We start from the raw sequence: 21903 nt of genomic DNA, 5'->3' as shown, positions 1-21903 counted from the left end.
TCCCTTTCCAAACCTCAAGTCCAGAAGTGCCTGTGTATGTAATGGGAGCAACACCGCAGGCCAAAATCCATTGAAATCCATAAAAATCACCATTACCCTCAATTGCAGCAAGTGGTTTTCATTCATCAGTAACAACCACCACAAAAACAGTAATAATTGTCACTATTTATTGAGAATTTATTATACCCTTAATGAAATTAAGCTCTTGATCTATCTACTAATGGTCCTTTCTCAGTAAATGGTACCCTCCCTGTCGATCATGTTGGATATGTGAGCATCATCTTTATGTATCTTTCTGTCTTGACCTGCATATCCAACCAGTTACTAAGTCTGCCCTTTCCCAAACTCCCCATAGTGCAGTCAGTATCATCTTATGAAAATGCAAACCTGATTGTGTTATCCACACCTAAAACCCTTTAGTGGCTTCTTCTTCTTCTACTTAAGGAAGAAAAGTCTTCCCTTGGTATAAGATCTGGCCCTGTCTCTCTGATCAACCTCACCCTCCCTCTTCCAGGTCCTTCTGCTGCAATCACAGTAGTCTTTTCTCTATTCTTATTCACCAAGCTTTTCTCATCATTGGACCACTGTGTAAACTGTGCTTTTACCTGGAACCCTCTGCCTGACTCTCATTGCCCATTCTAACTCCTTCATGTCTTAAATATCGGTTCCTCGAGGAGGCCCAATTTCCCCCAGACTATGTTAGATGCTCCTTTTCTCTCTGATTTGTACTTTTACTTTCATTCTAGAACCTACGTAATATTAATTGCGTGATTCTTTGTATGATTTGTGTTATCGAAGATTTAATGCCTGGAAATAATGGAGAACTTTAAGTCAGAAGAACTAAACTCTACTTATAGTTCTGTCATTTATGGTAGTATAATCTTGGGCAAATTGTGTTCACTTTTGTTGATTCTCAGACTTATCTCTAAAATTAATTTATTCATTTATCTAACAAATACTTCTTATGCATCTACTCTAGACCAAACATTATAATGTTTAGGTTGTAGTGATGAACAAAATGGATTTTGATGCTGCATTCAAGGAACTTATATTTTAGTAGGGGATACATATTTGTTAAATGTTCATATAACTACATAGCTATAAATTCTGATAAGTGCTGTAAAGGAAAATTAAAGGGATATAGGAATACTTAAAGAATAATATTCACTTGTGAGTGAATATTATTTTTAATCTATTTTACAGATGATGAAATGAGACACAGAGCCAGTCACAGTCACACAGAGTCACACAGCTACTAGGTTGTAAAATCAGTTTCTGAAACCAAGCAGCCTGGCACGAAAGCCGTTGCTGTTAATCTACCATGCTTATTACCTGCTGCAGGATGGGGTGAGATTGGAATAAGAATAGTTCAGAAATCAGTAAAGGGACAGCTGAAAAATAGTCACAAACTTTATTGGACATTTGTTTTACCTTTGTAGGTGCTGTATTTGGGAGAGGTGTCAGGCAGCTAAATAGATCCAGAAGCAAAAGGAAAGGTTTCCCTTTCAAAGTAACTTAAGGATAATTAATACATCTTTTCACTAATGTGAATTCAATAAATGAGTTTTAAAATTAACATTATTTACATTATTTGAGCAGGCAAGAGAGACCAATACATCATGTTTTACATATAAACACAGTATACAAACATACAAGTTTTATTTTTACATTCCCTGTAGCACTGACATTTCAGTTGTTGAAATGAAGGCTACCATGTAATGGAACCCCGAAATGAAACAGCATCACCACCATGAGTTTTCTTCTAAACGTCAGCCTGCTACTACATTAATACTGAGCAGTAAGTTATTTAAAGCATTTACATTTCCAAAGTTTCATTATTATTTTTATTTTTTGCCTAGATGATAAAAAGGAAACTATTTACTGCTAAGATTTATGCAATTTTTTGAATTTTTATTTAAATATTATAAATATGCCAATAGAGTTTCTGGCAGTGGTGAAATTTTAAGAGTAGGAATAAAGTAAAATAAACAAGTTGCATCTCTTTGCACACCTGTTAAATTTTTTTAAAAATCATAAGGTTTTCTGTACAGCTCTGACAAGGAAAATTGAGCAGAAAATATCCTTTTATTTGGATTTTATGACTAGTTGAAGGATATTTAGAAGTTAATGGCATACATGCTTTATTTCTTTAAAATATACATAGTCTTAATGTATTCACTGAATCTACAAATTTTTATTGCTTCATAAAATGATTTTCTGTGACATTTTTATATTTAATGTATTAAATATATTTAAATTGCCTTTATCATAATTTAATTTTACTTAATATTATATCTTTGTAATCAACTTTTTGAAATAAAAATAGGAACCAAAAGCTGCTTTAATTGCTCAGCTGTGAATATCAATATTAAAAATATAATATTTTAGTAATATTTTTAGGGAAAAAAAATTGAGGAACTCTTAAGGGTTTACCATTAAAAGAAAAATGTCTTGGCTTCAGTAAAATTGATATACTCAAAGTGAAAGGGGAAAAAACTCTTTAAAGTTTAAAAACTGGAGAAGAGCCATAATAATTCACAGGCAAGCTTTTAGGATAAAAGTTGAGTGAAAAAGTTCCATTTGATGGAAGTACAACCATTGTAAATATGCATGGATGCTTAAGATAAAATCAAATTAATGAAAAATAGATTTCAGTGAGCATTATTCTAGTGCAACTAGGGAATACACTGAAAATGTACCTGTTGAATAATAGACTTGTTATAGAATATTTTAAAAGGGATGAATCATATCACAGTTGAAATCATTTGCAGGAAAAAAAAAAACATCTGGGAACAGTAGTAACTTAAAAAGTGTAATGAATACTTGTCAAAAGTTATATTAGTTATTATTTATAATAAAGCTTACTGTTTATTAATATTTTTCTAATTGAAGACTGGTCTTCTGACAACTACTCTGCTAAATGTCTTACATTTTTATGTAATATTCACCACAACCTTACAAGGGATATGTTAGTGTTCCCATTTCACCCATAAGGAAAACAGAGGTTGAAAGTTGCCCAATATCAGAACTAGTGGTAGCGCTAACTGTAGGAAGTGGGGCTGTCTCACTCCAAGTAGCCAAATCGGTTCAATCCACATTTTAATTTTTCACCATATAAATTGTTTATAGACAGTTTTGGAATAGGGACTAATTTATTTCTGTCTGAACTTTACAACTCCCCCAAATGCCTGCACACTCGCAGTCATGCACAACCAGATGCCTGGTATGAAAGCTTTCATTATTTTGTTCCAAGGCTTCTTTCCTCTGCATTGCAGGATGCATCTTGATAGTCCTACCACCCTTCCCCTTTCCACTTTTTGTTAGTAGATGTTCAGAATATGCAAACTAAATGGAATATTAGTCTAAGCAAATTGCAGTTGGAAAGCTAAATCTGCCAGAAGACAACAACAACAACAAATTACACCCTTCAGCTCCTCTGTACCCACCCACAGACCTAAATCAAAGTTATGGTTTTAGAATTTGCAGTTTGCTTTTAGCTGTAAATCTGCTCCTCTGCATTAGCACAATTCTAACAACTTGAAAATAAATGATAAAAGTGACTCCCTGGAAAGCCTTTCTCCTCCACCTTCATCCTCCAAGTTGCTAAGAATTATCTCTGTAGATGCTCTCCTGTATTTTTTTCTCCTCTTTCCTGGTTTGTCATTCTGTTCCTTATTCTCCTTGCATGTGAGCAAAGCACCTATTGACTCAGCAGCCCAGGGCTGCAACCCTATCCCTCTGGGATCCCTGCTCATTAGCTTCCTCCACTTGGTTTCCTTCCCTGCTTGCTCTGGGCTCTAACCTCTCCTTACATCCTCTTCAGGGAATGGAGTTTTGCTCACAGCTCTGGTCTAAACACAATCCCACAATAGGTGCCCCAAAAATACTCATTCAAGGAAGGAAGTACAAAAGAATGATGGAAAGACAGACAATCAACTAACAGAACTTCTCATTTCATTTCATGATGGACATACTGGATTTCTATATCAGGAAAATAATGCTCCTAGACCAAGAAGAGCTCCCTTTCCCCAGAGTACTCCTTCAGTATTTCAGAGAACCTCCGTTATGAAGTTGGGTTTTCATAAGTGCTTACAACTAGAGATTAGTTTTCCTGAAGTGTTTGGAAGTAGGAAAAGAGAAGAAAATAGAAATCCAGGATTTCTTGACATTGTTCAAGAACTAAAATGATCACTGTAGACGTTAGGAAGGGAAACTCGGCACACTGTCCTCTTCAGCAAAGTCCACCACTGGGCTCTTTGCTTAGCAACAGATTAGCCTGGTAGCCCAGCCTCAGAGTCAACTAGGTGTGAAACGTTACCTGGCCTAGATTAAGCATGACAGCTCCCCCTGCTGGCCTCCTTGCCATGCTCTACCATCCTGTGCCCAGCCCAAGTGGCTCTGGCCTTCCATTGTCTTTCTGGTATTTTTGCTCAGACACAGGTGAAGTTGATGGTTGCTGGTCCTCCTGGTAAAGAAATAGTCCTTGTTTGGGATGGGTAATTTCCTCAATTCACGGGAATTGTTTTCTGCTTTTCACCATCACTATACTAAAATATACTTTCATAAGTATGAGAGATTTCCAGCAAGTATATGGGCCAGTTGTGATGATCCTTCCATCACTTCAAATCTGATTCATGCTAGTGGTAAAGGTCTGCTTGGTACAAAGAGAACATGTTTCCACACTTTCACCACCCTTGTCTCTCCAGTTAATAATTTCCAAAAAAAGGAAAGTGGTATAATCAAAATAGATACTCCTCTGACATAATAAATTGATATCATGCTTTCCTGATAGACAGTGAAGGTGGCCTCAGTGGGAGCTTGTCTTTAGTTAAGAGCACCAAGGTTCTTTCTTTTCAGCCCACAGTTTTATTTACATAAAGGATATGCTGCCAGGCCCAACCCTAGCATTTGGGTAAATAGATCTTGGTAATAACTTGGAAGGCTGGGTTTAAATTTAAAATTCTTAGGCTCCTCCTAGTTCCATGCCAGAAAATGGTGACATAGACATAGTTGACCCATGGCCCACCTTGTGGCCCCTAGACCACTTCTTTTGTGTATCATTCCCTATCCTGTATTGTGAAGAGCCTGTGCTCATGCTTGTGGGCACCTCAGTCCAGTGTTCAGGTTTTGTCTGCCCTTTGCAAATAGCTGCACCTCCGCACTGGCTCTCCCTTCTTTCTTCTGATGGGTGGACTTAGGGAGAGACCTGCACAGGCCTGAAAGGGGACTTGGGGCTTTAGGCAGGGAATTATGGGATCTCAGGTAACAGAAGTATGGTCTGGGGGTAGGAGTGAAACACAGGGTCCAGGAGGGCATATCCACGTGGCCCAGTGGACTCCTTGTCTGTGGGGAGGGCCATGGCCACAGGAAAGGCAGAGCAGGGCTCTCCGTGGTGTGGGGCTCAGGACAGAGGCCCCTCCTAGTTTGGCCTAATGGTAGCATTAAATGTTAATGGTTTTGAAATTACTTTTCTCCTCAAAAGCAACTAAGGCCTGTATTCCTACTTCTTCACTACCTGCGTGCTCACTTATGAGTGCTTCTTAGAGGTTTTTCTTCTTGAAGTATAATTGATTTACAATATTATATTAGTTTCAGGTATCCAGCCTAGCGATTCAGTATTTTTACAGATGATACTCCATTTAAAGTTATCACAAAATAATGGCTATATTTCCCTGTGCTCTAAATATATCCTTGTTGCTTATCTGTTTTATACATAGTCGTTTATATCACTTCTTAGAAATTTTGAAACAATATAAAGGTAGATAAATTACTGTGTTCCCAGGGCGCAGAGGGCAACAAAAAAGCCTGAACAGTCAGAATCATGATGAAAATATGCTACCCGGGTAGAGAGTAGCCAACAGCGCAAGTTGCCAGGATAGCTGGCTAGCCTGAAGGGGTAGAACCAACAGCAAATATAGGGCAGAATTTGCCTTGCTGTGAGGCAAACGGGCAGAAATCTTAGCCATCTTAGCAGGCTTCAGTAAAACTATTTGGAAATACATAGAAAAGTCCACTTCCAGAAAAAAAAAAAAAAAAAAAACAAGGAACACAAGATTTTACCAACTGGAACACTAACATGACTTGCGAATTTTTTAAAATCTGAAATCACTTTAAAGTCAGCAATTATTTTTCCTCAGTTGTGAAATCCTGTACCAGTGCTAAATGCAATGCTTTGACTAATTTGGTTCTCATTTGGAAGACATTAAAGAAAATAATAATGTTGTGAAATCCCTTATGATTGAAATTTCAAGACATTTCTCTCCACCGTCAAAAACATTCAAAATAGTTGCCACTACCTAATCCTTTTGTGATCGATTCTACTAACTTCGGTTAATAGAACTGAAATCATAGGAGATTGTGCAGCTATCTAAGGTTTGTAAAGTTCAGAACATTACAAAGTTCAAGCTAAGTACAGAATGTTGAAAGATTAGAATTGGGTCAAGAACTTCCAAATCTGCATGGGAACAATCTTCCTGCTTTTATAGGAACTGCTTTAAAGGCTCTTACTCCTTTATTGACTTCTTAGAAGAACAGAGCAAGAAGCAGTTGGTTAGGTCAAGGTTTACATGTTGACATTCATCTGAGCTTGTCAGCTATTTCTGGTTGTGTGATCATCCTCATTACGCTAAAGGTACAAAACATACACACACACACCATCCTTGTTTAGGACAGCCCTTCTCATGGTATTTGCTTGAGTCATAAATGGCTTGGTCAGTACATCAAGTGACTTCAACTTCAGCCCTAGACTGAGTTTATAGTGTCAACAACCTTAGGTCAAAGCCTAAGGAACACTTCCATTCTGAAGCAGCAGTACTCCTTGTAGCCCCACTCAGCTAGAGACATTTCATTTTGAAATCACCATCTTACGGTTTTAGGGTTAAATGGAATTCTAGGACTTTAGTATTTGAAAATTGAGTCTTGAAGACATTAAACCCTGTCTATTTCATATATGTGGAAACCTGAGGATCAAAGAGTATTATGTCTGGGGTCACAGGACTGATAGTTGCAGAGTTGGGATTCAAACCCAGGTCAGGCTGGCCCCACACCCCAAGTTGTTCGACACCCAAATTTAAATTTCATATTTCCCATTTAATACCTTTGCAACCTGGGCAAGTTATATATACGTATATCTCAAGAAAACTTGAGTTTTCTCATCAACAAAATAAACATAAGAACCATTCCTTCACAGGGATGTTGTGAGGACTAAAGTAGGAAGGAAGATAGGTATAGGTTATTAGGTATAGGTAGATAGATGGGGTGGATAGGCAGGCAAGCAGACAGGCACATACAAGGTACCGGATTTTTAGTAGTTCCATTTCCTTTCCCTTTCCTTTCCGTAAGTATATAAATGTCTGAAGTTATGTGTATTAGTCAAGAGGGACTATATTTGATTGCCTTCTACTCTGAATTAGATTTTTTAATATTGATTTTACACTGACAATCCAAGTAATACTGTGTTGAATTAGACCATCATTTCTTGACAATACAAACATAAGCTTAGAAGTTGAAATTAATAAAACAGATAACATAAAGGCATGTGAAGTCTTTAATAATACTATATTACAAGGGGAAAATAGCCTGTAGACTGTTTTTGAATGGTGAGTCAAATGATTCATGGAATTACAAAGCATCCACCCACATTATTTGGGATGTAGCCAAAGTGGTAATCAGAGGCAAACTAATTCAATGCTTTATAAAACACCGCCAACATAATAGAATGGGGAAAGGAGTCAATTAGAAAAGAAAATGGCAACATTAGGGAGGAAGCATAAACATAATTGGGTCTAACTAGACATAGCTAGACTTGGATAAAATCTTATCAGTAGGATTGATTGAAAGGTCTTATACGTACTTATGAAGTGGGAAGAAAGTATTATATATAAAATTATATATATATATGTAAAATTTATGCAAGTTAAAAGGTAAATGTCCCAAAGAGACATCTAATGTCAGCTAATCCCCCGCTAGCACCTTGGCATCTGGCTGCAGCGTCTATACAGCATGGATCCTCATGGAACCATGGAGTAGTGTTAACACAAGAGGGCTTTTCCAAGGTTGTTGGAGCTGCTTGTTGTGCAGTTTGGTGGCACAGGTTGCTCTCATGAAACTGTCCAAAGGACCAGTATGTATGTAACTGGTCCTTAGTGTGTAACTTTATCATCAGAGTTTCTCCTTAGGCCTCCGTTTGGATGTGGAGCTTAGGGCTGTTCTGGCCCCGCTACTCAGTAGCTTTTGATTCCCTCAGTTTTGACTTCCACTTCTTTGTCAGGAATGACTTCCTTATGTGTCATCACTAACAACTTTCAGCTCTGTGATCTTGGTAAACTTCTTGGATGTATGTGTGCTTCCAATAAGTCTAAACCTTGAAATGCATGCTATGAAAAACTTTCAGAGATAGGAAGTTTTATACATAAAATTCAAAGTCTGTAAATGAAAATAAAGAACAAATGCCCTTAGTGAGAAATATATTATAAAAAATGGATTTGTGCCTATATACAATACCATCCCACCTCACCCCTAATGAAGAGCACAAAACAGACAAAATTGAGGGGAAAATTACTGTGTTACAAGCGACTTAATCTGGAGGATGTATTTCCTCCAATAGTAGAAAAAAATTTACTGTCAAATGATTTTATTCAGGCAAATATGACAGTTTTTTTTGAGGTAGCTTAGATGTGTGTAGTAGGAGGTATAATGACCCCCAAAGGTGTCTACATCCTAACCCTGGGAACATGTGGATATGTTAGTTTACAGATGGACTTAAGGTTACTAATTAATTGACCTTAAAATAAGGAGATTAACCTTGATTATCTGGATTGGCCCACTGTGATCACAAGGGTCTTTAAAAGTGGAAGAGAGAAGCAGAAGAGTCAGTGTCAGAGTGATGTAGTGGAAGAAAGACTTGACCGGACATTGCTGGCTCTGAAGATAGACGGGGGTCACACCCAGGACTGTGGGCAGCCTCTAAAAGCTGGAAAAGGAAAAAAGAAATTCTCCCTAAAAATTTTCAGAGAGGAATGCAACCCCGCCAACACCTTAATTTTAGCTCAGCGAGACCCATTTTGGAATTCTGACTTCCAGAATTAAAAAATAGTAAGTTTGTATTATTTATAGCCACCACATTTGTGGTAATTTGTTTCAGCAGCAATAGGAAACTATTACAGTATAAAAGCTAAATTGCTCTGAATGAAGTCAGTTATTACTTGTGGATTATGAACTCTTCCTCCAGTATATTATTTTTTTCTTACTTCCTCCCCTCCTCTACATACATCTCACTGACATGTCTCCATGGATGACTCCACCCCAAAAACCATCCTCATCTAGAACTATTCCTTATTTGCTTTTACCAATGGAGAACTTATGCTATTGGACTATCTCTTCACATCTTCATCCAAATTGGAAAAAAAACTCCCCACTAGGGAGGCTTGCCCCATCTAAATCACTAATACATGTAATCTTTTTCCCAGTCTCTTTTCCATGCAGTCTTTCCTCGTATCCTAGACTTCATCCCTCTTCACCCACTAATTGACACAAACACCAACCTTTATCTGTCTCTGTCTGTACATACAAGCCTCCATAGAAAAGAGAGGAAGATTAGTCTTCCAACTGATTTCCATCTTTAAAACTTGACCCATGTTTCTTTCCTTGTGACCATCATTTTTTGATGAAGCTAGTTCTTAAAGCCTCTGGTTCTATATCCTCCCTGTGGCCAAAGTCTTCACACCTTCCTTAAAGACAAAATCTTCCATTCCCTTCACTGTCTGTGAACTGGACCAAATCTTCTAGGGTTTACAAGTTCTTTTAGCCAAAGGCCAGCTCATCATCCATTTTTTATAAAGTTTTATTAGAACACATTCATGCCCACTCATATAACCATCATCTATGGCTATTTTTGCACTGTAGTAGCAGAGCTGAGTAATTGCAACAGGACCGTAACGCCTAAAATATTTACTATCTGACCCCTTACTAACCCCTGTTCTAGACCATACACTTTCATATTTTGGTGCCAGCATGTAAATCAGTTATACATTGTGTGTGTCTGTGTGTGTGTGGGGGGGGGGGGGAGAGATTGTATCTGTCTGCCTGTAAATCTATAAATCTGGGCATACCAGCAGAGAGATTTTGTGGTAAGATGTGGTTTCTGTGGAGGATGTTTACCTGGCTGCCCAGATGGTGTGGTTATGATTACTCACTAACCTTCCTCCCCAGGATGGGGTAAACTCTTCAAGCAGGGAAAGCATCCCCACGGGTGAGGTCTTCATCCCAGTCCTTGAACTCCTTCCTTCTATCCCCAGTCTCTGTTTTGTGGGCCCCCGTGGATCCTCACCAGTTTGCTGTCTGAGCCCCCTGGCTTCCTCTGCATTGTTTCACTTTCCAGCTATTACAATACAAGTCTTGCCTCCCTTATTGTGGAAGGTTCACTGCTGCTGTATCTAACCTGCAATGGTCTCTGCAGTATACCTGTGGGCTGCATCCTCCCACGCTGAGCCTGATTTCTCTCATGGTGCCTGTGCTTAGGCCTCACAGTCCTATGATGAACTGCTTCTCAGCTGCTTGGCCACAAGTCAGGGTCATACTCAGGGTTGCTCTCAAGGATGCTGCCAGTAGTCACATAGGCTGTGCTGACCAGTCTCCCATTTATACTTCCTGGCCATTACTACTCGTCATGAATTTATGGTCTAACAGACTCCCACTGCCTGCCTTGACCACACATTTTTTAGTCTGCTGCTGTCCAGGAGCATGCTCATTACTATGACCGGTTGTCAGGGCCTGGAGAAATGGTTTCTAGGCAAGGAGGTCTTTCTTCCTAAAAACAACAGCTATGCTTTCTCTATGTTCCATTCTGTTTCTACTTCAGAACGTTCCCTATTTATCTATCTGGCTGACAGAACTTTAACTCCTATGTACATCAAAGGCCATATGCTTTCTACCCCAGAGCACGCTTTAAATCCCTTAATTTATATTCTTTCTTCCATGTAGGAAACATACATACTTTCTCTCTCTCTCTCCCTCTCCCTCCCACTCCCTTACTCCCTCCCTTCCTAAACTGATGGTCAGAATATCTGGTCTCAAATCTAACACCACCATATTTCCTTACAATGTTAGACAAATTAACATGTTTTCAATAGCTACAAGATTAAATCTAAGCTCCTTACCTAGCCAGATTCATAAGTTTTTTGCGAGGTGCTGATGAACAGTGACAGGGAAGGAGATGCTTAAGTAGGGCTGTGAGGAAAAGCCTCTCTGAAGAAGTGATATTGAGAAAGTGATACTTGAGGTCATCATATTTGAGAGGAAGCCAACTATATGCTGAACCATGAAAGTACTTTATAAGCTGTAAGACGTCACCTCAGTGAATAGTAGTCCCCTCCAGTCCCCTGTGCAGCAGGGGAAATTAGAAAGCAGTAAGAGTTTTTCAGTTTCTGAAGCTATAACTTTTCAGTAATCTCTGGACTTCCTTGCTAACCTCTATTTTATTTATTTATTTATTTATTTATTTATTTTTTGCGCTACGCGGTCCTCTCACTGCTGTGGCCTTTCCTGTTACGGAGCACAGGCTCCGGACGCGCAGGCTCAGCGGCCATGGCTCACAGGCCCAGCCGCTCCGCGGCATGTGGGATCTTCCCGGACCAGGGCACGAACCCTCGTCCCCTGCAACGGCAGGCGGACCCTCAACCATTGAGCCACCAGGGAAGCCCCAACCTCCATTTTTTTAATCCAAATCATGTCTCTCCTTCTCCTCTTCTGTTGCTAGTGTGTGCTGGCCTCATTTACGTCCCTGTCGTCTCTCTCCTGTCTGTGATGCCGCCGTCCTTATGCCTGCTCTCAGTCTTCCCTGCCTCCCTTCCCTTCCTTCCTCCCTTCCTGCTACTTTGACTTGCTGCTCCCTCCAAACTCCCTTTCTAATAACCCTGTGGTTTTAAAACCTTCCTGAAGGTTTCCTAGGCTGCCTTGGTTTTTGGCTAAACTACCTGTCCTTTTTAATATAAACAACTTCTGATACTCACCTTCAGAAAGAGGGAATATTTTCAAATTAATCTGACTGGAACTTGGCTGGCAGAGTGCCTAGCACATAATAAGCTCTCAATAAATATTTTTTGAATACTGAATGAACGAACTGATTGTCCTGATCTTACCTACTCTATCTGTAGGATTAGGGTGTTTTTTTCCTTAATCACATGTATATTCTTTTTTTTTTTCTTGGCTGCGTTGGGTCTTCGTTGCTGCGCGCGGGCTTTCTCTAGTTGCGGCGAGCGGGGGCTACTCTTTGTTGCGGTACGAGGGCTTCTCACTGCGGTGGCTTCTCTTGTTACGGAGCACGGGCTCCAGGTGCGTGGGCTTCAGGAGTTGTGGCTCACGGACTTCAGAGTGCAGGCTCAGTAGTTGTGGCTCACAGGCTTAGTTGCTCCGCGACATGTGGGATCTTCCCGGACCAGGGCTTGAACCCATGTCCCCTGTATTGGCAGGTGGGTTCTTAACCACTGCGCCACCAGGGAAGTCCTCAAATGTATATTCTTTCCTCACACATAAAATGCATATTAAAACCTTCACCTTCCACTATACAGGTATATCAAAACCTCTTATTCACAATATTTTTATTTTAAATCTACTGTATGTTGTACATATGGAACTTTGTCATTAATCCCAGAGACAACTACAGGCATTGGCAGTATCTTGAGGATTTTTTTTTTCTTTTTTTCCACAGTGTCCCTCACAGTGCATGGTCACAAGCCCTCAGCATTGAGTATGCAAATGTTTACTTACTAATGCTAATAATGATTACAGAGATTTCGATTGTTTTTGGTTTTTATTTTCATCATCCTGAGTAATCAGATGTATTCATTCAGATTAAGCAGAAATTTTCAAAGGAAAATCTTTCTATTACGTTGTCATATTTTCAGTTAAGTAGCAACTAAAAGCAGTGTTTCTTTTGAAGAAAAATTTCCATATGTGTTCAAAGTTTGGTTTTAGCCCCTTTGCATGATATTATTGATCACTGATGGCAGTAATAATTTAGTCTCAAACAACTTTTCAAGATTTATCAAAAACAAATGGTGTATTCACTTTTTATAGATATGGAAGGTATGTTTAGACTCATCACTGCCAACTCATTTCCAGTATTGGGTCTTAAGTGTTGTTAAGTACTCATTTAAAAGAAATAAAAATCTTACTCTATGTGTCAACTAGAAATAACATATAAATGACCCTTCAGCTTTGGGCATTCTCTGTTTATAGTTCTAAAAATTTAAATAATACCAAAAATAGGTAAAGAATCCTGTTGTGTTTTTTGGTGCTTTTATTATATTCTTTAATTCAAGAAATCCTGTACAATTTAAACTGTGGTTTTTATTTAGACTAACATAAGGTTCTGAGCCATGTGAACAGGAACAACTTCAAAACAACAGTTCAGTATTTATGATTTTATGTTTGCTGCCCATGGGACGTAACTATAACGCAATGGGGCAGTCCTTCAAACAAATATACTAAGAGTTGTGCAACCAGGAGGCCCTTGTCCCCTTCAAGGCAGTCACCTCGGGGGGCTACACATTGGTTCAGTAATACTGCCATGGCTTAAAGTGATGTGGAATGCCTCTTTTTAAACTGCCTCTGAACTGCTAAGAAATAATAAAGAGTAAAATGACACACTACTTTAAATATCCTGAATTGTGGCAGAGATGCATTTAAATTTGGTAAGTAATCGGAAATCATCTCAGGACCAAGTACAATGAATAAAATGTGGCGTGTTTGGAGTCACAGTTTGATGTAAAACAACAAGATGGGCTTTCTTGAATGATACATAAACTAACTCTTGAAATTGGTTGTCAAAGAGGAATTCCAGAATCTTGAACCTTGGAATAAATGTATAAGCTCCCAAGGTAGCTACTATGAAGAACAACTCATGTTTAGATAAAAAAAGAAATTATGTGTGTGTATGTTTGCAAAATAAGATCAGTTTTATTACTTTATAGACATATGTTGTAGATGAAAAAAATACTCCTATCATGGAACTCTTTATAAGCAAACTTCCGAATGTAAGTAGAATTTCTCTCTCACCCTTTCTAAGCTTTTTGAGAAACCCGAATTTCTAATAATGACTTATTCTGAATCTTCAGCTTTAAAAAAAAAAGTAATGTTTACCATTTAAAAAGCAGGTGCTATGAGGTTTCACTTCACCTTTTTCCAATTAGCTTCGTTACCTCTGCTCTTCAATTTTTTATTTATGTTCACCCTGAGACTCTTAAAATATATTTTTTCACTGTAAACATATCAAGCTTTTGAACTAAGGTAGCAAGTAAAGTCTAAGCTGAAGGTTATTAATTGTTCCATATTGTTTTAATACCTTTTTTGTTGCACTAATAACAATCAGATGCATTTCTTTTTTAATTTGGGACCCTGTTATCTTAGTAAATAAGAAGATCAATTACAAGAAGAGAAGTCTCAAAGATTTTGTAAACATAAATACTCTCAGTGTTGGGGCTCCTATTATGTTTTTCATTTCTACAAATAAAAACTCAAAAAAACAGAGTTCAACCAAGTGGCTGGACCATGTTTCTATAGTGTAGACTCCGGGTGGACTCACGGACAGTTAATGGGGGTGGAGCTGATGCATCCTGCTTCCTCAGAGCTTTTCCAAATTTATTCTACCACATCCATCTTCATCCAGGTCAGCCAGGCCCCTATTGCTTCATTGCTGAGTTCAAATAATAAAAAGTAAAATGGAGCATGGAAGACAGAAAATTGTTATCCTTTTGCAAAAAGGCTAAGACAGCTAAATTGTGACACAGTTTAAACTGTTCAATTTTGACAGGTTTGATTGGAAAATTAGGTGACCTGTGTAGTTAGAGATCAAAATGGTCGCTAGTTTACAGTTTTAAAAAGTCGTAGTGTGGTATTTTTACTGCAGTCTCTGAGAATATTATTTTATTCTGCTTGGTAGTAACTGTTGCACAAATGACTATTGTTTTGCAGTTTGGTGATTTAAATGCTGTGTCTCCTGGAAATCTGGATAAAGGTAAGAATTGAAAATAATGTACATTTTTAGGGACTTTTTTTGAGTAAGAAATTCTCATAGAGGAAAATGTATATGTGTATAGCACTTTTATTTTGTAGAAATGGCATACAATCCTTGATGAATATGATAGTTAAGTCTTTTGGAATCTTTTTTATTTCTCCATTTCTATGCTTTCTTTATGTTATATATATTAAGTGCAAGAATTGAATTTAAATACAGTTTAAACTCTTCCTGATTTTTTTTGCCTGCAGTTAAGTACAAGTAACCAGAAATTATTTCTGGCTTTCGCCAGAGTTCTGAAAAAAGTGATAAAATTGGGTCAAATATTTTTATTTAAGGCCCACCCGGCAAGAAAAAGATTCCTCAGCGTACTCAAGTCACCAATTCACACTTTTCAGTGGAAAAAGAACTCAGAGATAACAATGAAGTTTACTATAAAAGCAAGATCGGTATTGGGGTAGATGAAAAGGATAACATGTATACTTTTAAATTTTCATATCAGCATTGCCACTCTAATGTGACAACACAATATATAATTCTGAAGAAACTCACGACCTATAAAACCACAGAGTAAAAGGTACAGGGCTCGAAGGAAAATGAGGTTGGAATAGAGTGCACACAAAGAGAAACAATTCTGAAAAAAATACCAGCTCAGTTGTTGTTTTTCTTTTTTTAATGTAAAATTTCTAATAAATAAGCACTGCAGAAAATATATACCTTTCTTCAAAAAACAAAAACAAAAAAAGTGAAGATTTCTTGAGGTTTTAAGGAATTGAGTTTTGGAGTCAGGGAGAAAGTGTCCATAGACTGGGGAGAACTACACCATTATCCCTTCCAGGACAGAGCCAGAGCCAGTGGGGAAACTGAGGCATGAGGAAGCACGTGGGGAATCCACACACGAGGTGCCACACTGTTCTCTGCAGCGTCCTGTACTAGGGTACTCCGTGTTCAGCTTCCGTGCCTCCTTGGTGATGGAAGACATTCACATGCCGGGGAAAGTCCTGTGTGAATCAACATCACTCCCACTTTAAACTCCTATCACTATTTATCAACTGTGTACGCGTTAATTCCTGTTTTAGCAACATGCATAATAGCAAAACAGGAAAAGTAGAGAATGATAGCCCCAAAACATCATTGTTGCAAATATATACTCTATAGGATTAACCAAAGAAACATCAGAGAGGCAAATCAATGATGAGGCCAGTTTGTAAATTCAGAGCAGGAAAAGTGGCTGTTGAAATGCAGGCCCAACACATAAGGCAACCCCGATGATGCACTGACACCAAAGCCTCATAATTCAAATTTGGGGATTTCATCCCAGGGTTTCCGGAGGTGTAGTAGGAATGTTGCTCCTGGGCCAAACACTGAATGGCAGCCAGTCTTCCTTGTCAAGCGTTGAACCAGTCTTTGGTAAACTCCAGCAGCACCTAGTTTATTTTTTGTGTACCAAATTCCCATAACTTCAAGTAGGTTCCCAGGAAATGTCTTTTGAGTCTCTATAGGAGCATAAAATGTCTGTGGGAACTAGAGAAAGGGCTTGCTTTTGTGATTGCTTTGTAGCCTATCCAGAGGAACCCTGTCACTCACAAGTGGACCTGAAGCAGCGTGGCCTGGAGCACTGGAGTTTGTTCTGTCCATCTCCCCATTGCCTTTTCCGTCCACAGCAGGGTAGATGAAAGGACATCCCATTCTCTCTCCACTTGCCTGCCTGCTTGAAATGATTTTTTTTTTTCTTTTACTGCTGCCTCTTTTATTACTTTGACACTATTTCTCAGTCACAGAAAAGTTGGTAGAGAGGGAGCCAAGGAGCAGTGTGACTTGCCCTCACCTTCCTCGGGTGGCTCTGCTGGTCCCATTCACCTCTAGACTGGATGCTTCTTGAGAATTAACCAAACTAGCATATTCAGAACCTAAGGTTTGAATGTGAAATCTTTAAGAAATTTTGGGGGGCTTTTTCCACAAAATGAGAGTTTGATTTTTTTCTGGATAATAAAAGTAACATTAGTTATGTATAAAGATTTCAAATAATGCAGAGAATTAGAAATTACAGAAAGTAAAAACTTCATAGTCAAAAGCCAGAGAGACTACCACCATTAAGAATTTAGTGTGAGGATCCTTCCAGACCTTTTGTTTGTTCATATGAAAACAAATGCAAAAAAAAAATGCAAAAGTGTCATACAAGCATATTTTGATTATATCCTCTTAATGAAGCAAATGTCTACCAAACGTAGCCCTTTCTGGCAGCTCGCCAGCCCTTCGAATGTGCTTGTTCGGACAAACTGTAATGCTATCCTCAAGTCCTTTACCAGAGGCGAACGGTAACCGGATAAAGCAGGTGGCCAAAACAGCTTACCTCGTCCCAGAGAACTTCTTCTGTTTATCATTCAATGCATCACAGACACCATTTCTAGTCAGTGTATCTAATCTCAATCTTTTTAATCACACAACCTTCCCAGAAGACGTTGCTCCCAGCAACTGCACAACTGTACAACCTGCACCTTATATGGAGGCCCTATTATTCCTCACCACTTTTCTCTGGAACCATCTTTGCACCAATTGATAATAAGAGAAGCAACGTCAGGGAGCCCATTTACGCCGAGAACTGTATTAGCAGAACTGCTGCAGGTGTGCCCCAAATGGTAAAACTAGACTCAACACCTCTTAGACAGAGTCCAGCTGACATTGCTGTAACTTGTTACACACTCTTTGCATGTGACATGCCATAGAATAAATATAATGGAGATCTGATTCTGTTAATACAAAAGTCACCATAATAAGTCAAAAATATAAGAATAAGTATAGATATCTTTTATTTATAGATGAGGTTTTGGTGTAATTATGTGTGGAGGCTTTTTCGGTAAACAATAAAACATGTCGAGGATGAAGTAAAAAGACTTTTTTTTTTTTTTTGCCTGTGCCACGTGGCTTGTGGGATCTTAGTTCCCTGACCAGGGATCGAAACCAGGCCCAGAAGTGAAAGCACAGAGTCCTAACCACTGGACCACCAGGGAATTCCCAGTGAAAAGATTTTTGAGGCAGAAATATATCCCTAGCTGTTTAAAAATTAGCGCTTATGAAGAGGTATTCTCTCCACTCCTCTGAGGAGAATCTTACACAGTAGTAAAGCTGTGTGAGAGCATTTTCTCTCTATGCTGTGCTTTTGAATTTTAACAGTGCATGCTGGAAAAAATTAAATAGTATTCCATTATAATGATGTTTTAGTTAATATAAAATGTATTAAAATTTGGAAGTAAGAGTGACTATTTATACACCTGATTTCCAGAAATCAATACTAGCTGTTAACAGAGAGTATCAGTGTTGCTAGGAATGGAAATTCACTGTGCATTTTTAATCTGATACTACTGCCTCAGTCTTCATTTTGTAATAAAAGTTAAGGGTCTAATTAATATTGTGATCTACAACATTCATGTGCACAGAAGGTCTGTAAGCAGCCCCTGCTTATGCATGCTATAGTTATTTCGTGACTCAACATAGGTCTCACCTACATTAACATCAGCACAGATAAAATTTATATCAGATGTAGAATTTCAGAGGAAAAACAAATTTTTTTCTTTCTTTCTTCCTTTTGTTTTTTTCATAGTTAGCATTTTTCAGCGCAATACATTCCCCAAAGCCAGCGTAGTGTACCCAAGTGACTACTTTATAATGACACAAATTATGCCACTAGTTAATGTAAAAACTTTAGGGAACTCCAAAGGTCTTCTTAAAAGACTTATTAAAGATATCAATCACAAACCCAAGAATAAATTACCTTTGCTGTGTTTAAAAGAATAGAGCACTGACACAGGTAAAATCTGTTGAAAGGACAACCCACAAGCTTTGTCCCCCAAGAAGCGCTAAGGAGTTGCTTTCTCAATGTACTATATTAAAGTGTTCCTAAAGCATTTGTTGGTTGCTGCTTCCCAGTTTGTCTTCTGGTAATAGTCTTGGTATTATTTGTTTGTGCAGATGAAGGCAGCGAAGTGGAGAGTGAAATGGATGAGGAATTAGATGACTCTTCAGAACCTCAAGCCAAAAGAGAGAAAACCGAGCTGAACCAGGCATTTCCGGTAGGCTGTATGCAGCCTGTCCTCGAGAGTGGCGTGCAGCCAAGCCTCCTGAATCCAATTCACAGCGAGCACATCGTCACGAGTACTCAGACTATCAGACAGTGCAGCGCTACAGGAAATACCTACACTGCAGTCTAAAGAATGTTAAAACGTATTTTTCCAGCTAACATTAACCCTGTTGATATTGGGCTTAAGTTGAAATTTTAATAAGCCTGAAGGTCAACGGTTGTCAAATTCTCTGTGCTGAACATTACCTTTTTGGAGTTGTGAAATGGAATGGGTGTATGTATTTTGCCAGGTCTTTTTTTTTTTTTTTTTAATGTAAACAAATTATTTGCTTCTTAATGATGAGTTTTTTTCCCCTTAGTTTTGGGTGTCAAGAAGGATTTTTACAACACTTAATGTCAATGTTTTTGTTTTCTTATAATTAAAAAATAATTTACATTTTTTGTAGCTTAAAATATTTTATTGTTGATTGTTAGTCTTGGTGTATGATTTCATGTGTAAGTTTTTAATTAGATGCACTTCTGTGAAATATCAAAAGAAATGATTTTCTTTGATTTACACTGGAGGCATGCCCACTGGGCAGCAGATGCATCAAATTTGCTTTTGAAAGGTGCTTTTCATTGGACAGAACCACAAGACACTATTTTCATAACATTTTGGAGTATGGAGAGAGAATACAGAGCATTTTTATTATAGTGCTAGAGGGTTGGGAAGGTCATCTATTTTTCTCTGAAGAAAAGTTGAGCTGTGCATTTATCAGTTCAGAGTAAATGACAGAATTGCAAGAGATTATGCTAATATGTACATAATTTGTGTACATAATTATTAAACCATGTTAATGCAAGCTTCCGTTAAACATTGAATTTTAACTGTTATTTGCATACCAATTCCTCTGTTTAAAGACTACTGATTCTGTATTTGGGACCACTGCACAGATGCATTCTGCTGTTGAGTGGGGCTGTTATAGTTAGATACTGAAGCTGAAAAAAAATGACTTGACTTTTTTTTTTTTTAAGTGTACATGCTACTTATGCTGAGCTGGACATACAGGAAACCATTCCATTTGAATGACTTTCTTTTATTCCAGGTCTTTTTCCTAATAGTAGTTCAATATGCTGCTATTATAAAAGAAAATTTATGGAATGCAAGGAATGTAGCAACCTGCATATCGTTATTTCCTTCAAAAATATTTCCTGGTTTCTAAAGTATGTGGATTTAAATTTTAAACAGAACCTGAAGGCAGTGTAACTGGCACACCGCACTGTTGCTTATCCCCAATTCTGTAGGATTTGGATAGGTGGCTGGATGGACCAGTGCCGTTGAAGAATGTACATCAGGGATCATCGTACCTCGGCTATTACATGGTGCCTTAAAACAGAACTGAAGCTAAGGTTTAGTAAGGCTTATTTTGTTCATGTGAATTCCTCTTCAATCCATTTGACAAGGTGTGCCTGTCATTTTCAGATTCCCGAAGTAAGGACAGGTAACATGTTCTTCAAAGGAAATTTAGGGCAAACAAAGCAAAATGAAAAGACAAAAATCACTTCCCCTCTTTGAGTGACCGTGAATTTATTTTTGTTCCTAGAGCTGAATATTACTTGATTACAAATCACATTGCTTAAGGATTAAGGATCAGATTGCTATTGTGAAATAGCAGGCTAGTTTTAATTACCAACTTTGTTACAGAAAATCATATATATTTTAGACCATTCTTATCTAGTTATAACTTAAGAAAATTAACACAATAAGCAGGTACTTATTGAAGTGCATCTTTTCAGTCTAAATGTTTCTCTGTGTGTCTCAGTGTCTGTGTGCCCACATGCACGCGCGAGTGTCCGTGGGCAGGAGTCAGCTACCAAGTCAGAAGGTGAGATCCCAGAGAGGATAACACCCATCCCTACTTTAATTTACGTGAAAAGCAAGGTTCTTTTAAGCTCTCAAATTATTAACCAACAACAACAAAAACAGGCACATCCATTTATTTAAATAGTTCTAAAAAAGTTAATTAGCAAAAATAAATAATACACAAATACATAGAGCCAAAAAAAGGGAAAGCACAAAATGATTTACAGATTATTAATGAGGCCTATATTACACTCAAGACGTTTATCTTTCCAGTTTTATTAGGGTGGGGAGGGCGGCGGCGGGGGGGGGGGGTGGAAAGGAGAGGGTGAGCCAGTCTGTACAGTTGAAAATACCAAATGGCTTATTGGGTAACATGCAGTACATTTCAACTGTTGTTACTTGATTGCCTTAGACTACTCAAATAACTAAGATCAACAAAGCTTCTTAAGTAAACTTTAAATCATTCAGATATAATTTTTAAAATCGATTCAAATTTTGTATCATACAACTCACTCACATGTTTGAAAGTCTTCACTAGCATCCTAGCATCACCTTCATGTAAATGTCATTTAAATGATCATTCCCCTTTTTCCTCCCCTAAAGGCAATGAATTTGCACTATCACACACACAAACGCAAACAAACACCTTAAAGCTGCAAAGACTGTGTATCTACTTCATCATGCATTAGGAAAGGTTTACAGGTAAAATTAAAATCTAAAAAGGAAAAAAAATTCTTCATTTTGATGCTCCTTTCTGAATTTTTTCACTTCCCCATTCACAACCCCCAGAACTTTATTATATCTGTGTTGGACCAAATGTATTTACTGGTTTCATCTTGTTTATTGAATGATTTTAAATGTATTTATTATCATTGTTTAATTTAATGTTGGATATATTTGTCTCATTAGAGGAATCTGATAATGGCAAATTTAGATTGATGAAAGTTAGGGATTGGGCACCGTACAGGA

General features: G+C 38.1%; 1 protein-coding gene across 4 annotated transcripts in view; it reads left to right on the top strand.

The window, feature by feature from the left end:
- RFX3 (regulatory factor X3) overlaps positions 1–21209 on the top strand; it is a 289839-nt gene extending 268630 nt beyond the window's left edge. For all 4 annotated transcript variants that reach the window (XM_060299986.2, XM_060299983.1, XM_060299987.1 and 1 more), the window contains 2 exons: positions 14971–15013; positions 18983–21209. In XM_060299986.2, the coding sequence (XP_060155969.1) occupies positions 14971–15013; positions 18983–19221 (282 nt within the window). In that variant the 3' untranslated portion in view covers positions 19222–21209. The remainder of the gene's footprint in view (positions 1–14970; positions 15014–18982) is intronic.
- Positions 21210–21903: the final 694 nt, after the last annotated feature.

This window comes from Globicephala melas, chromosome 6, assembly GCF_963455315.2.
Source record: "Globicephala melas chromosome 6, mGloMel1.2, whole genome shotgun sequence".
Lineage (NCBI taxonomy): Eukaryota > Metazoa > Chordata > Mammalia > Artiodactyla > Delphinidae > Globicephala > Globicephala melas.
The sequence above is the reverse complement of the archived record's forward strand: the minus strand, read 5'-3'. Positions and strand labels throughout refer to the sequence as shown.